We start from the raw sequence: 12,930 nt of genomic DNA, 5'->3' as shown, positions 1-12,930 counted from the left end.
CCTTGTGAACCTCTTCAATATCTTCATCAGTCCATTCTGCTTTTGGCTTGGGAATAGACTGTCCAACAGCAACTGTGGCAGCTGTGGCCACCTTGTGAGGGATGTGAGGACCATTTTCAATGCAGTTGATGTAGCTTTCATCTTGAGAGAGATGATGTAGATGCATCTTCACTTTCCAGTGATGATAATTATCTCTTTCCAGGATTGGAATCTTTACTCCAATATCCTTCTTACTCATGATGTTAGTAGAATAGATCTTTAAACTCTTTGTATGTTAAGAGCTCGCTCTGATACCAATTGTTATTCCCAAGGAACTAAAAATGAGATTTACAGAAGGGGGGTTGAATGTAAATCTCAAAACTTTTTTAAGTTTTGAGCAGTTTCAAAGGCTAAGTGTTTTGATGAACAGTTGTGTCTGAATTGCTTTGAGCAGGTGCAGACAGATATATATTCAAGACACAAATGTAAAGAACACAAAGGCTTTAAAAACTTTTCTGGTGGATTTGTCGTTCCACCAGAGATGTGTATTTCAGAAAATTTGTGATTCAAAGAATTGATCACAGTTGCGTCCTAGTACAAACTAGATGATTTTCTCTCTATATTTTTCTAAAAAGCTCTGGAAAATTCATCATCTAATTACTAGCTGCAACTTGGTTTATATATCACCAAGTTTACAAGTGAAGACAAAAATAAAATACAATTTTTAAAATAGTTCTTCACATGTTTCTTCTTCATTTCTCTATCCAATGCAATCTAGGATAATCTGTGAATCTTTGAATACTTCCTTGTTTGCATCAGAATGGAAATGCTGCATTTTCTTGATTCCTCCAAGAGGCTACCACATTCCAATTGTCTCTGTCAACCCATGTGCCTCTGTCAGCTTATGAATTGTCACGGTCAACTGCTATTGAATTGAGCATCCGTTGAAGCTTTCTTCCGTTAATGGCTTTATCCGTTGATGCTTTATCAGTTGAAGCTTTACCCGTTGATGCATTCATCCGTTGATGGATGTTATCCGTTGAAGCTTTAGAGACATCCGTTGAAGCTTTGTTTCTCATCCGTTGAAGGCCTTTAATCTATCAGTTGATACTACTTCATTTATACAAAATTAGAAGGCATGAAATATTTACAATTAGCCCTCCTATTTGCATATCCACTAGTAGTCAACAAGACTTATAATTTCCTACAACTTCTAAGAATTATAACTTAAATACATAAACTAAAATGTGCTACAATACTAAACTTATTTCTAAGTAAAGCTACTCCATCAACGGATATCCAGAATGGTCTTATCCGTTGAGGCTACAAACACTAGATTTTTACTTAAGTGTTTTGCTTAACTTATCATCAAACTAATACACATATTCCTAACAAACCATCTTACTTGCCCTATGTAATCAAGGTAGATAACTTATGCTTAAACCATTATGTTGTCAAATTCTATAGACATATAGGGTCTCAATATAATTGGTGCCTATTCAACTTCTATCTCTTTTGTGGATGTCTGGTAGAATGGTACTCGTGTAACGAAAGTTGGCGTTTATCAGTTTCGTGTTGTCTGATTAGCTTCATCACCATTGCATGCTAAGGTTAAGAACAATAAGGCTATTGAATAAAGTACTTAATGAAGTTAGAATCCCATGTTTGTCATATATATTAACTCAGTCTATCTTATTCTCATAGTTATAATAATTAGTTTAATTTTTAGTTATAAATAATCTCACTTTGTTATCATCTTAGCATTGAATAATAACCATACATTGCTGCTTAAGTGCATGAGTTAATTAGTTAACCAATATAGTCTCTATGGGATCAAATCTGATTTATATCTTATACTACTTGTGAACGCGTATACTTGCGTGTAATATTAGCGCGTGTTTAGCGACTAACAGATACTTTTAAATCCACCATAAAGTTTTAAAAGCTGTTGTTTTTATTACTTAGTGTTTTGATTTCTATCATCTTTTTATTCCGCACAACTGCTAATTAAACACTGTTATATTTATCAAGTTAGAACTGTTTTAAAATCTGAAAAAGTAGCCAGAATTACATTCAACCCCCCTTTTGTAATTCTTGTTGTATTGTTAGGGAATATCAAATTACAATTTCATATAAGACAAAAATTAAAATTATGAGAAAGAATTATTACCGTCATAGTCTCCCATAATACTTTATTCTTTGAAACCTTCTTCAGATCCTCCTTATACAACTTAATGGCACTATAAATAAAAATATATATATATGAACAAATTAACAAAATAGTGCAAAATATGTTTTGAAAAGATAATTTACAAGTCAAGACTCATATACACAAACTTTATAAGTTGTACTTACTTTTCAACAACATCCACCCATTCCCCTTTGCAATTCGACGTTTAAGAGGGTCCATGTAATAGACCATCTCTGCTTCGGGTTTCACAACTGTCAACGTCCAGTAGTTCCTATAAAATAATGAACAAAGGTGCATAATGAATTGAACAAATAATAAATGTTAAAAGTTCTAGCAAAGTTGACAAAATGAGATATACCTTCTAATAAAATTGAACCCTAAATTACCGTAAAAATTTAACTTACACTTTGCAAGAAATATTATCAAGTTCAAACTCAAAATTATACTCATGTATTTAAAATTTGTAACTTAAATTGTCTTAAGAAATTAACTTAAAAATGGTCGTACATATGGTCATTTTAATCTCAAAAAATTATTTTAAAGAATGACTTATTAGCTAGCAATAGTATAAATACTCACACATCATTGTAAGGCATCAGAAAATATTGGCCTTTGTTAGCACCCTTGAAACGTGTAGCTAGTGCACGTGACCTCTGCACTGCAATACCACATCCAATGGCACCAATCGTGCTAGGATCTACGAAGCTTATCATGCTCAACATCTTATTCTTTTTCACATATTCATTTAAGAAGCTACATATATTATTAGGCAGTAGTGAGTAAAGATTCTGACTTTAATTCCGGAAAAATTATTAAAGAATTTTTAACAAAAAAACTTACTGAATATAAAGGCAAATGATAGACCCTGCCATTTCACCTCCAGAGCACACCGCATGTACATCTGATAAGAACATAGTTTGATTCTTTGTCAAGCCAAATGCTTATTTACTTAACTCAAAAGAAAAAGTTTGACCATCACTCAAGGAATTCTTTTCCCATGTCTATAAGCGCTTCAATGCAGACGGATAATTTCCACCCATCTCAACAACCAACTCCGGTTCGACATCTTCAACTAATTTATATGACTTCTTTGATTTCTTGGCAGGACCTTTCTTGGTTCTCTAAAAAAATTGTATGTTAAAATAGTAAAAATAAACATGCTGAATAAATACATACTAAATATACTAAATATTCTAAAAAAAGGTCTGACCTTTGGAGCAGAAAAGACATGAATAGTGCTATTATTTCCTCCTGCAATCAGGTCTCTTGGCCATGCAATAAAAGTTCCCATGGCCTCTTGCACACACACAATTTCATCGCCAATAGGGAAGGGAATCTTAGCATTACCTTCAATGACTTAAGTAATTGACACTATTGCATTCTCTTCTCCAAGTCTTACTCCATGGATAGTCTGCTCATGCCCTTCAACAACTGGGACTTCATCAAGTTTTGCGAAGGCAATAATGTTGTTCAATGATCCAACTGCCAGTTTGCATAAAGAACTTTCTTAAACATCTTTCACGTCCTCCCCGGCCATATTTTGATCATCCTCACCAGCCACCTTCTGATCATCCTCACCAGCCACTTTGTTATCATCCTCACCATACATCTTTTTATCATCCTCCCAGACACCTTGTGATCGTACGGAAGATCTTCCCCCAAATCAACAAAAAAAATTTCAATCATTTCCACTTTATGAACAACTCACTCCTCTTCAATCAAAAATATCTTCCTTTCTATTTCAGGTGTTCTTAGATCATTTAAACCTGCAATCCCCTCAACCCCACCCTTAGAATGATAACTTGCTTCCTGGGAAGTAGATTTCGAACTATCTTGATGTCCAGACTTTGTCATTGGAAGCTCTGCTCTGATCTTTTCAATTTCAGCAATCCAGAATGCATCTCTCTCTTTAATTATTTTTGGAGTCTCCATTGCCATGAACTTTCTAACTCCCTCGCGTATCTTTTCATCAACTGTGCTCACTTTTTTGCCTTGGAAGATCAAAATAAACTGACTGTTTCACATAGGATCCTTGACCACGTACTCTTCCTCCATGCTCAGGCTTACCAAACGCGATCGTTAAAACATCATTTAACACCTTCCACTACAACTTTTCCTTCCTTAACCTCCTCCTTCAGCTTTTTCTACAAAATTAAGAGTATCACTGTTTTAATCTTAGCTATTCCTATATAAAAAATCTAATATGTTTATGCATGTAAAAAAATTGTACTTATATAATAATAAAGAGTTCAAAGTTCGTTAACAGTTTAACAAAAAAAAAGGTTCAAAACACTAGCTAATAAATATATTTTCAACAACTGCATCATTTAAAAATCAATAACTTACAATTTCCTTAGATTTTTCTGTAATTACGTCATTTAAAAAATTTCCATCTTTGTCTTTCTTTGCCTCAATCCAAGTATCTGATCGATCTACCTCCTCTACTTCTGGATGAGATTTTAACTGCATTCACATATAGATAATCACCTTAGTAATAACATAAACATATTTGGAAAGTCAGCAAGAAACCAAAAATGAACATGTTGTTTCAATAGCACTAACCCATTCATTTTCAAGGTTTGCATAACCTTTTCGAGCCATGCGATGTGGATATAAACTCAACAACCTTCTTTCAACTTGTTCATCATGAATTTTCTTCATAAAAAGCATCAATATGGTTATAAGATAATGACTAAGTAAATATTGATTACAAATTTAGCCAAAAAAATATTTTGGAAAGGTAAATAGAACCATACCATAAACTCCTTCGATGTGCGATCAGAAACAAATATGTCCCAATGGGATTTTTCTATGAAAGAATAGTCCACAGGAGGATATGCCAAAATTTCTGGTTGATCAAGATAAGGAAGAATATAATCTTTGGTCAGCCGACATTTGAACTCCCTCCATTTTGAAGATGCAGATATTAAAACCATCTTTTTAGCTGATTCAGGTATAACGTAAGCCATCTACAAAGAAAAACAACATTAGTGGAATTAAAAAAATGCAAGCCATTGAAAGACATGAGCAACTAGATTATTATATTTTTTACCTGCACACAGTCCCAAATATTTTCCTTTGTGTCTTTAGGAACAGACTTCCAAGAATCATGACAGATTGGGGCTTTTGTTCTTTCCAAGACTCTAATATATGATTGCATCTCTGCCCCTACTTTACCATATGGCTCTCCTTTTGAATTAAAAGACACTGCAAGTTTGTTCCCCATCATTTTTCGCCTCAGAATTCGGTGCATCGTCACACAACCTCGCTTTAGTAGCTTCAGTCCTTGAGGATGGTCAGTCGTGGTAATAGGTATTTCTCGTTTCCTTTTCATGGTAATTTCTTTTTGTAAGTTCTGAGAAATGGGTTTCCTCTTCATAGATTTTGGGGAAGAACAAGATGGAGTGGGAGTCTCATTGTTTAAGGACCTAGTCTTCTTTAAAGCCGCAATCACATTCATGGTAGTTGGATTGGGTGAAGATCGAGTGGTCTTCTTAAACACTATCCTTTTCGACTCTGTCCGCTTCGATTCTGTCCTCTTAGAATTCATCTTCTTCGACTATATTGTGGAACTCATTCATTCTCGACTTTGCCTTCTTCTTCGGACTAACCATAATCTATAGAACACACAAATAAGAATCAATAATATCACTCAAAACAAATTCATTCATCATAAATAAACAATATACGTAAATGAAGGCGGAGGATGTCTGGCTTGGGTAGATTGCATACATGTGTCCAGGCTAGGATTACCTTTAGGGTGTCCTAACGGTACTCTGACACGCGTCGTATTTGTCTGATATGTTGGTTGTTGATAGTTATCATTGTCACGCGCCCACGTACCCCTCCTTGGCAGATTGTGGGGCGTGTATGTTCTTATAGGCCCCCCTCAATCTACTCTATCTGGGTGGTCCTGGGACTGGGACGAATCCAGGTTGGTAGATGATCCAGGTCCTGGCCTGGGTCCTGGTTGGGGTTGATCCAAGTCCTGGGTTGGCATCCCAACCTGGGTCACTTCACTTGGATGCTATAAATGATGGGGGTCTTGGTCCATCAGTTGAGTATGCCTCACCCTAGATCTGGGTTGGACCCTAACCAGGTTGTTTATACCCTATCATTTCCCCCCACTCCCTTATGTAGATTCTCTGGATGAGGGAGTATAGTAGTTTCATATAGCTGTTGTCTTGGGAAAGAATTCTGCTTATTTGTTACCCCCAATCTAGATCTGGTATAGTAGAGATAGATCTAGATTAAGTTATATGAGATTGGTTGCCTTAGAAAAAATTATGCTTCTTTGTTGCCCACCAATACGGGTTTGGTGTAGTGGAGACAGATCCGGATTAAGGTATATGAAATTGGTTGCCTTTAAAAAAATTTTGCTTCTTTGTTGCCCCCAATCCGGGTCTGGTATAGTAGAGACAGATCCGGATTAAGATATATGAAATTGGTTGCCTTAGAAAGAATTTCCCTTCTTTGTTGCCCCTAATCCGGGTCTGGTGTAGTAGAGACAGATCCAAATTAAGGTATATGAGATTGTTTGCTTAGAAAAAATTCTGTTTCTTTGTTGCCCCCAATCTGGCTCTAGTGTAGTAAAGACAGATTCAGATTAAGGTATATAAAATTGGTTGCCTTTAGAAAAAATTCTGCTTATTTGTTGCCCACCAATCTGGGTCTGGTGTAGTAGAGACAGATCCGGATTAAGGTATATATTAAATTGGTTGTCGTAGAAAGAATTCAGCTTCTTTGTTGCCCCCAATCCGAGTCTGCTGTAGTAGGGACATATCCGGATTAAGGTATATGAAATTGGTTGCCTTAGAAAAAATTTCTGCTTCTTCACTGACTCCCAATCCGGGTCTACGAGGATCTGGGTAGGGTGCACTGATCCGGGTTGAGGGCTTTGAATTCTGAAAAAATGTGGAATCTGTAACTTTTTCAGTTTCCCCCCCACGATTTTGAATTATGGGGCAGTTATTTCCTTGAAATTCGCCCCATAATCATTAGGTGGTTAAATATGTTTTAATACGTATATATATATAAATGTATATATGTATTGTAACTTCTTGGATGACCACTCACGCCCTGCCATGTGGTAGGGGTTGTTCATTCGCCCAGGCCTATAAAAGGCTGCTTTCCCTATCCTTTTTACTCATTGTCTTTCACAAAAATGAAACTCAACAATCAATTCTCTTCTTTTCTTGTCAAAACTTTTCGAAGGGCTGCATTTTCGGTTGGATTTCTCCGCCGCTGTGTCACTGTGCTTCTCCGTTTGCTTACGATTTGTGAGTTCTCTTCTTCCTTTCTTCATTTTCCTTTCTCGATTTCTTGCACTTTTTCTTTAAATTCATGCATACTTCGAGTTTTATCTTCCCTCTGTGAATTGATAGTACAAATTGGCCTTTTCATGTTATTTTTTGGTGGATATGGTTGTTTTGTGCTTTTGTATATTTAGATATGTAGGTTTTGGGCTTTTTTGCGATGTTTCTTGCATGAAAAATTGGGTTTTCAGGCTTGATTTTTCTGGGGGTTTTGGGGCTGTTCTTCGTGCTCATGGTGGAAATGTATGTGTGTATATGCAAAAAGTATATGATCTGCTTTTTGATTCTTGGTTAAGTTGTTTGTGGTTAAGGGTTTTGACTTTGATCCGGGTAGGGGGTACATAACCCGGATCTAGATTAGGTTGCTTGGGTAGAATTGTATGCCTTAGGATGTTGAAGTTGTGTTTGGTTGCTCTTGCTCTGGATCTAGGTATTTGATCCGGATCCGGGTTCATGACTATTTTATGTTCTAAGATGGTGTTGAATCTGGAACTATGAATATGTTTAGGTGATTGTTTTTGTGCTCGTAGTTTACATGATCCGGATCGTTGATGTTTTTCCGGGCTGGACTTGCATTAGCGGTCCGGATCATTATATTACTGTAAAATTAACATAATGTCCTTGATCCGGACCGCTTAGCAAAAAACTTAAAAATTGTAGGAATCCGGACTAACACACCTTCATTTCAAAGGTATAAGGTCCGGATCAAGAGGCTTCCTAGAAGAGCTTTCAACTGTTACCCGGGTTTTTCTAGCAAGGAGAGTGACCCGGATTCGACTGAGAGGACGCAAATTCGGGTAGAGATGGGTAAGAAGGCCTCTTCTTCCACTAAGATAATCACGAAATACCGGTACAAAAAGCTCCCAGAGAATTCGGTCCCCTTCACATCCGAGGGCTACTCGACCGATGTGAAGTACCACTTTATGATGAAGCCCACAGATATCGATAACGACATCTATTATGGGAGGGTTAGATATGATAGGCAGCATAACAGCCACCCCGGGGTGTATAACCAGGAAGCTCTTGAGAGGGCGTTCGCCGAGTTCCCTATTAACCGGGATCATTATCAGCTAAAGGACTCTTATGCTGAGGCGGATCCGGCTGAGATGGACGAGGCTGTCCGGGCTGCATTCCAGCTGACTCCTAATATTAAGTGGAGGTGGTCGGAACCACATGAAAGGATTTACCACTGCCCGGAAGATAGATTCGTCCCGGTCTAGATGGAGCACCTTAGATCCGGGTGGAGCCACCGCTGCCATATATTCGTCAAACACCTCTGCAAACATGTGTATAAGATATCCCCAATACAGATCACGCCCAATGGGATCAAGTCCATGACCTGGTTCATTGCATGCTGCAACAAATCCGGATTCCTGCCAACCTTGAAGCTCTTCCATCAATTCTTTTATCTTTCCAAATCTGGCCAAAAACCTTTCTACGAGATTAGGTTCCGGGCCTCGGAGTGTGGGTATGGTCCGGGTAGAGCCAAACCTATAATGCACCGGACTTCTTTGAAGTTCTGGAATTGGGAGATTATTCTGCTGAAGGGATGTGATCTGGCTTACCTACCCTACTTTACAATGGAAGGTGTGCAGACCAAGTTTGGTCCGACTGTACTGGAAGGGCAGGCCTTGTCCCAAATGAGGTCCTTTTGTGATTCCCTCGGATTCCAGCCGACCCATAACACTTTCATGAACCACAAGCTGCTATTTAAACTCGGCTGTAAGTTACTTAAGAGTACTGATCCGTATCATGCTTTATTTTAATATGATCCCCACTTGATCCGGTTTAGCTCAATTTACTTGCGTAGTTTTTCTTTTGTTTTACTGCTTGTTAGATCCGGGTCATACGTTTCTCGTAACTTTAATTTGCTTTTTGATGTTTGTGTGGTCCGGGTCTCCACCTGGACGTGATGATCTGGATCTAGACGGTCTATAAACTTTTAGTTTCTAAATTGATGTGGCTATCTTGTGATCCGGATCACTCACTTAGCTTGTTGATCCGGGTCCGGGCAATATTCCTTTTTCACTTGTAGTTTCTTTGCAGAGTTTCTTTACTTTTAGCTTCTCTGGTAGTTTCTGAGGTTTATTGTTCCGGATTACTTATTATGCACCTTCGTCCAGATCCCCTTTGCTACTTATTTATGAATATGACTTGTGCTTTTCTCTTCTTTTTTCCAGGTCTGCCCCACTTTAATCGTGATTTCATTCCCATCATGTCTTCCTCTGCTTATGATGTTGCTTTCAACACTCTGGGTCTTGCTTTCAAGGCTACCAAGGGGGTCCCGGGACCTGGGTCCGGGTTTGCTGATATCGAGGGTGGGGCCGAATCTTCTGTTCCCAAGAACGTCTCGGACCCGTGTCATGAGGCAAGGGACTCTGAGCCCGAGATCCAGGAGATTCCGGATGATGAGGATCCTCCAAGAAAGAAGAGGAAGACTGTCCAAGCCAAGCCTCCTCGGGGCAAAGCCGCCATCTCCAATCGGGTCATCTGTGATTCGGAGGGAAAAGACCCGGATGGGGACCCCGTGAAGATTGGGACCAAGTCCCTGGTTGACTTAGCCGTACTCATGTCGAGCATCCCCTCTGAGGACAACTGGGATGAGGTAGAGGGCTCCAGTATGGGTGCTGCTTTCAAGAGGGTGACTAGCCAATAGGGGTAGGTAACCTACAAGTATTTTCTGATTTTCCATCCGTATTGCATTTCCCTAAGTTTCTTCTTTTTATTTCTGTTCGTAGTCTCTTCTCTGACTTATTCCAGATTGGGAGCGCCATATCCATTTGCTCGGATATCACTTTTACAGAGGCCTGGGAGGCCAACAGCCAGACCAGGGCCGAGAAGATGCTAGCTGATAATCTGAAGGATGAGTTGGATGAGGCCCGGGAGAGATTCAAGACTGTTGAATCCGGATTGAATGGGTAGCTGAAGGATGAGAAGGCCCGGGCTAATGGTCTTGCCAAGGAAGTGGAGAAGCTCAAGGTTGACCTGGCTGCTAAGGAGAATTTGGACAAAGAGGCTATCATCGCTGAGTTCAAAGCCAGCGATGTTTACGATTTCGAGGTAGCCCAGGCCGGAGTCCCCGAGGTCCGCAGGGCCTGGCTCGTGGCGGAGAGGCACATCAATTTTGATCCCCTGGCCAACTGGGATAGCTTCATCCGGGAGTTTTTGGCGGCCAAATCAGCTGTTAAGCAGGGCCAAGGCAAACCAGAACCTTACGATGTCCCTAGTCCCAGTTTCCTATAGATTTCTCTCAGCTATGCTGAGCTTTCCGGGCCTTCCCCTTGTAATGTTCTGCTTTTTAATATTGCTGCTTATCGTACTTTGATTACGAACAATTTGTAATGTTAGGATTTACCCGAATTGGTGGTGATCCGGGTTGATGTTTTTAATTTGATTTTTGCTTTACTAATTTTCTCGTTTAGAAATGTCATTTTTGTTTGTGCTCTGGATCCGGGTAAGAGAGTCTAACCGGGAATGTTTTCTTTGTGGTTTGATTCAGATCCTGGGATGGATTCTAACCGGAGTTGTGGCTGGCACTTGTAAAATATTGAGTGCAAAAAGTGATTTTAATCCGGGTTGTGAGCTGTTCCGGATCGTGGCTGTTGCTCCCAACCTGGATTGCGTTTATAGCCGGAGGGGATTCCGGGTATGAAGCCTTACCAGGTTGACATAATTTTCCTTAGTAAAAAGTGGTTGCTTTGGATCCGGATTCATGTGCCTATCCGGATTATTTGCTGCTATGGTTTGCCTGTAACCCGGGTTTGGCCCAATACCCGGGTTGGTGGTTTTACTGTGTTTCTTAATGTAATTGGAAAATAATCTAAGTACATAATAATTGCTTTCAACCCGGATTAGGTTTCCTACCCGGGTTGATGTTTGCTTTTGATATTGGCTTCCATCCGGATATGACACCATATCCGGATTGATGTTTGCTTTTGACATTGGCTTTCAATCAGGGTATTACACAATATCCGAATTGATGTTTGCCTTTGATATTGGCTTTCAATCCGGGTATGATACAATATCTGGATTGATGTTTGTTTTTGCTCTTTTATTTATATAGAGAATAGTCTAAGTACATAATAGTTGTTTTCAGCCCGGATTGGGATATTTGTCCGGGTTGATGCTTGCTTTTAATAATGGCTACCAATCCGGGTATGACCCCATACCCGGGTTGATGATTGCTTCTTTTTTTTTGCTCTAGGTACTTAGAGAATTAGTCTAAGTTAATAGTAGTTGTTGTTAACCCGGATCTGGATATTTATCCGGGTTGTTTGTTTTTACTTTTGGCTTCCAATCCCGGTATGACACCATAGCCGGATTGGTTTTTGTTTGCTTTTCTTTTAAGTTAAAATGAGAAATGGCTGAAAAATAAAAATTCTTTTCATTGACTTGAAATTTTCTTCATACAAAATATTGGATAATAGATTGGTTGCTTGCCATAGGCTACAAGTTTTTTGGTTACTTTTGGTTGCTTTTTCTATTGATAGAATTTTCTGAGCCTAAGTTCATGCCAGGTGTTCGGGATCTCGGATTTATCCATGTTCATCAGCTTATAGGTCCCTGGCCTTAGTACTTCTTTGATTTTGTAAGGTCCCTCCCACTTGGGCATCAACTTTCCAGTATTGGTGGGATCCGACGCTTTTGTGTCTCGAAGTACCAGGTCTCCAACTTGAAAGTTCTTGACCCTGGCTCTCTTACTGAAGTGTTCCTTAGTTTTCTCCTTGTACTTCTCCATCCTTTCAACAGCCTGGTCTCGCACCTCGTCAATTAGCTCGATATTTGTCTTGAGCCCCTCCTCGTTGGCGGCCTCATCGAAGTTGATTGCCCGGTGAGAGGGGGATCCTACCTCGATGGGTAGCATTGATTCAGTTCCATAAGCCTGTTTGAAGGGCGTTTCTCATGTGCTTGTTCTGGGGCTTGTTCGGTAGGCCCATAGTACATTTTGTAATTTTTCCGGCCATTTGCTTTTACTTTCTCTGAGCCTCTTCTCTATTCCACGGAGAAGGATCCGGTTGGTTACTTCTACTTGGCCATTTCCTTGAGGGTAGGCTACAAATGATTTCTTGTGCCGGATGCCCTGCTCTTGGAGGTAGGATTTAAACTCTGATCCAACGAACTGTGGCCTATTATCCAAGACCAGTACTCTTGGGATCCCGAACCTCATCAAGATGTTATCCATGAACTTGATACAATCTTGTTGGTTTATGGTTCTCATTGCCTTCGTTTTAACCCATTTGGTCATGTAATAAATTGATACTAACAAGTACCTGAGGTCTCCTCTAGCCCTGGGAAAGGGTCCCATAATGTCATATCCCAGACAGCAAAGGGTATTGGTGATAGGACTGAGGAAGGTAGAACTGGTCTGATCCGGGGCACATTGCTGAAGAGTTGGCATTCCTTGCATTTTTTCACGAACTCTATTGCATCCTAATGAATAGTCGG

At 39.5% G+C, this 12,930-nt stretch overlaps 1 protein-coding gene across 1 annotated transcript; it reads right to left on the bottom strand.

Annotated features, from left to right (window-relative positions):
• Positions 1-11,965: 11,965 nt before the first annotated feature.
• On the bottom strand, positions 11,966-12,349 carry LOC141673818 (uncharacterized). Its single transcript, XM_074480554.1, has one exon. The coding sequence runs from the start codon at positions 12,347-12,349 to the stop codon at positions 11,966-11,968; it is 384 nt and encodes a 127-aa protein (XP_074336655.1).
• Positions 12,350-12,930: the final 581 nt, after the last annotated feature.

The sequence above is a fragment of the Apium graveolens genome, chromosome 7 (assembly GCF_009905375.1).
Source record: "Apium graveolens cultivar Ventura chromosome 7, ASM990537v1, whole genome shotgun sequence".
Classification (NCBI taxonomy): Eukaryota; Viridiplantae; Streptophyta; class Magnoliopsida; order Apiales; family Apiaceae; genus Apium; species Apium graveolens.
Note: the sequence above shows the minus strand (reverse complement) of the source record. Positions and strands in the feature narration are given on the sequence as shown.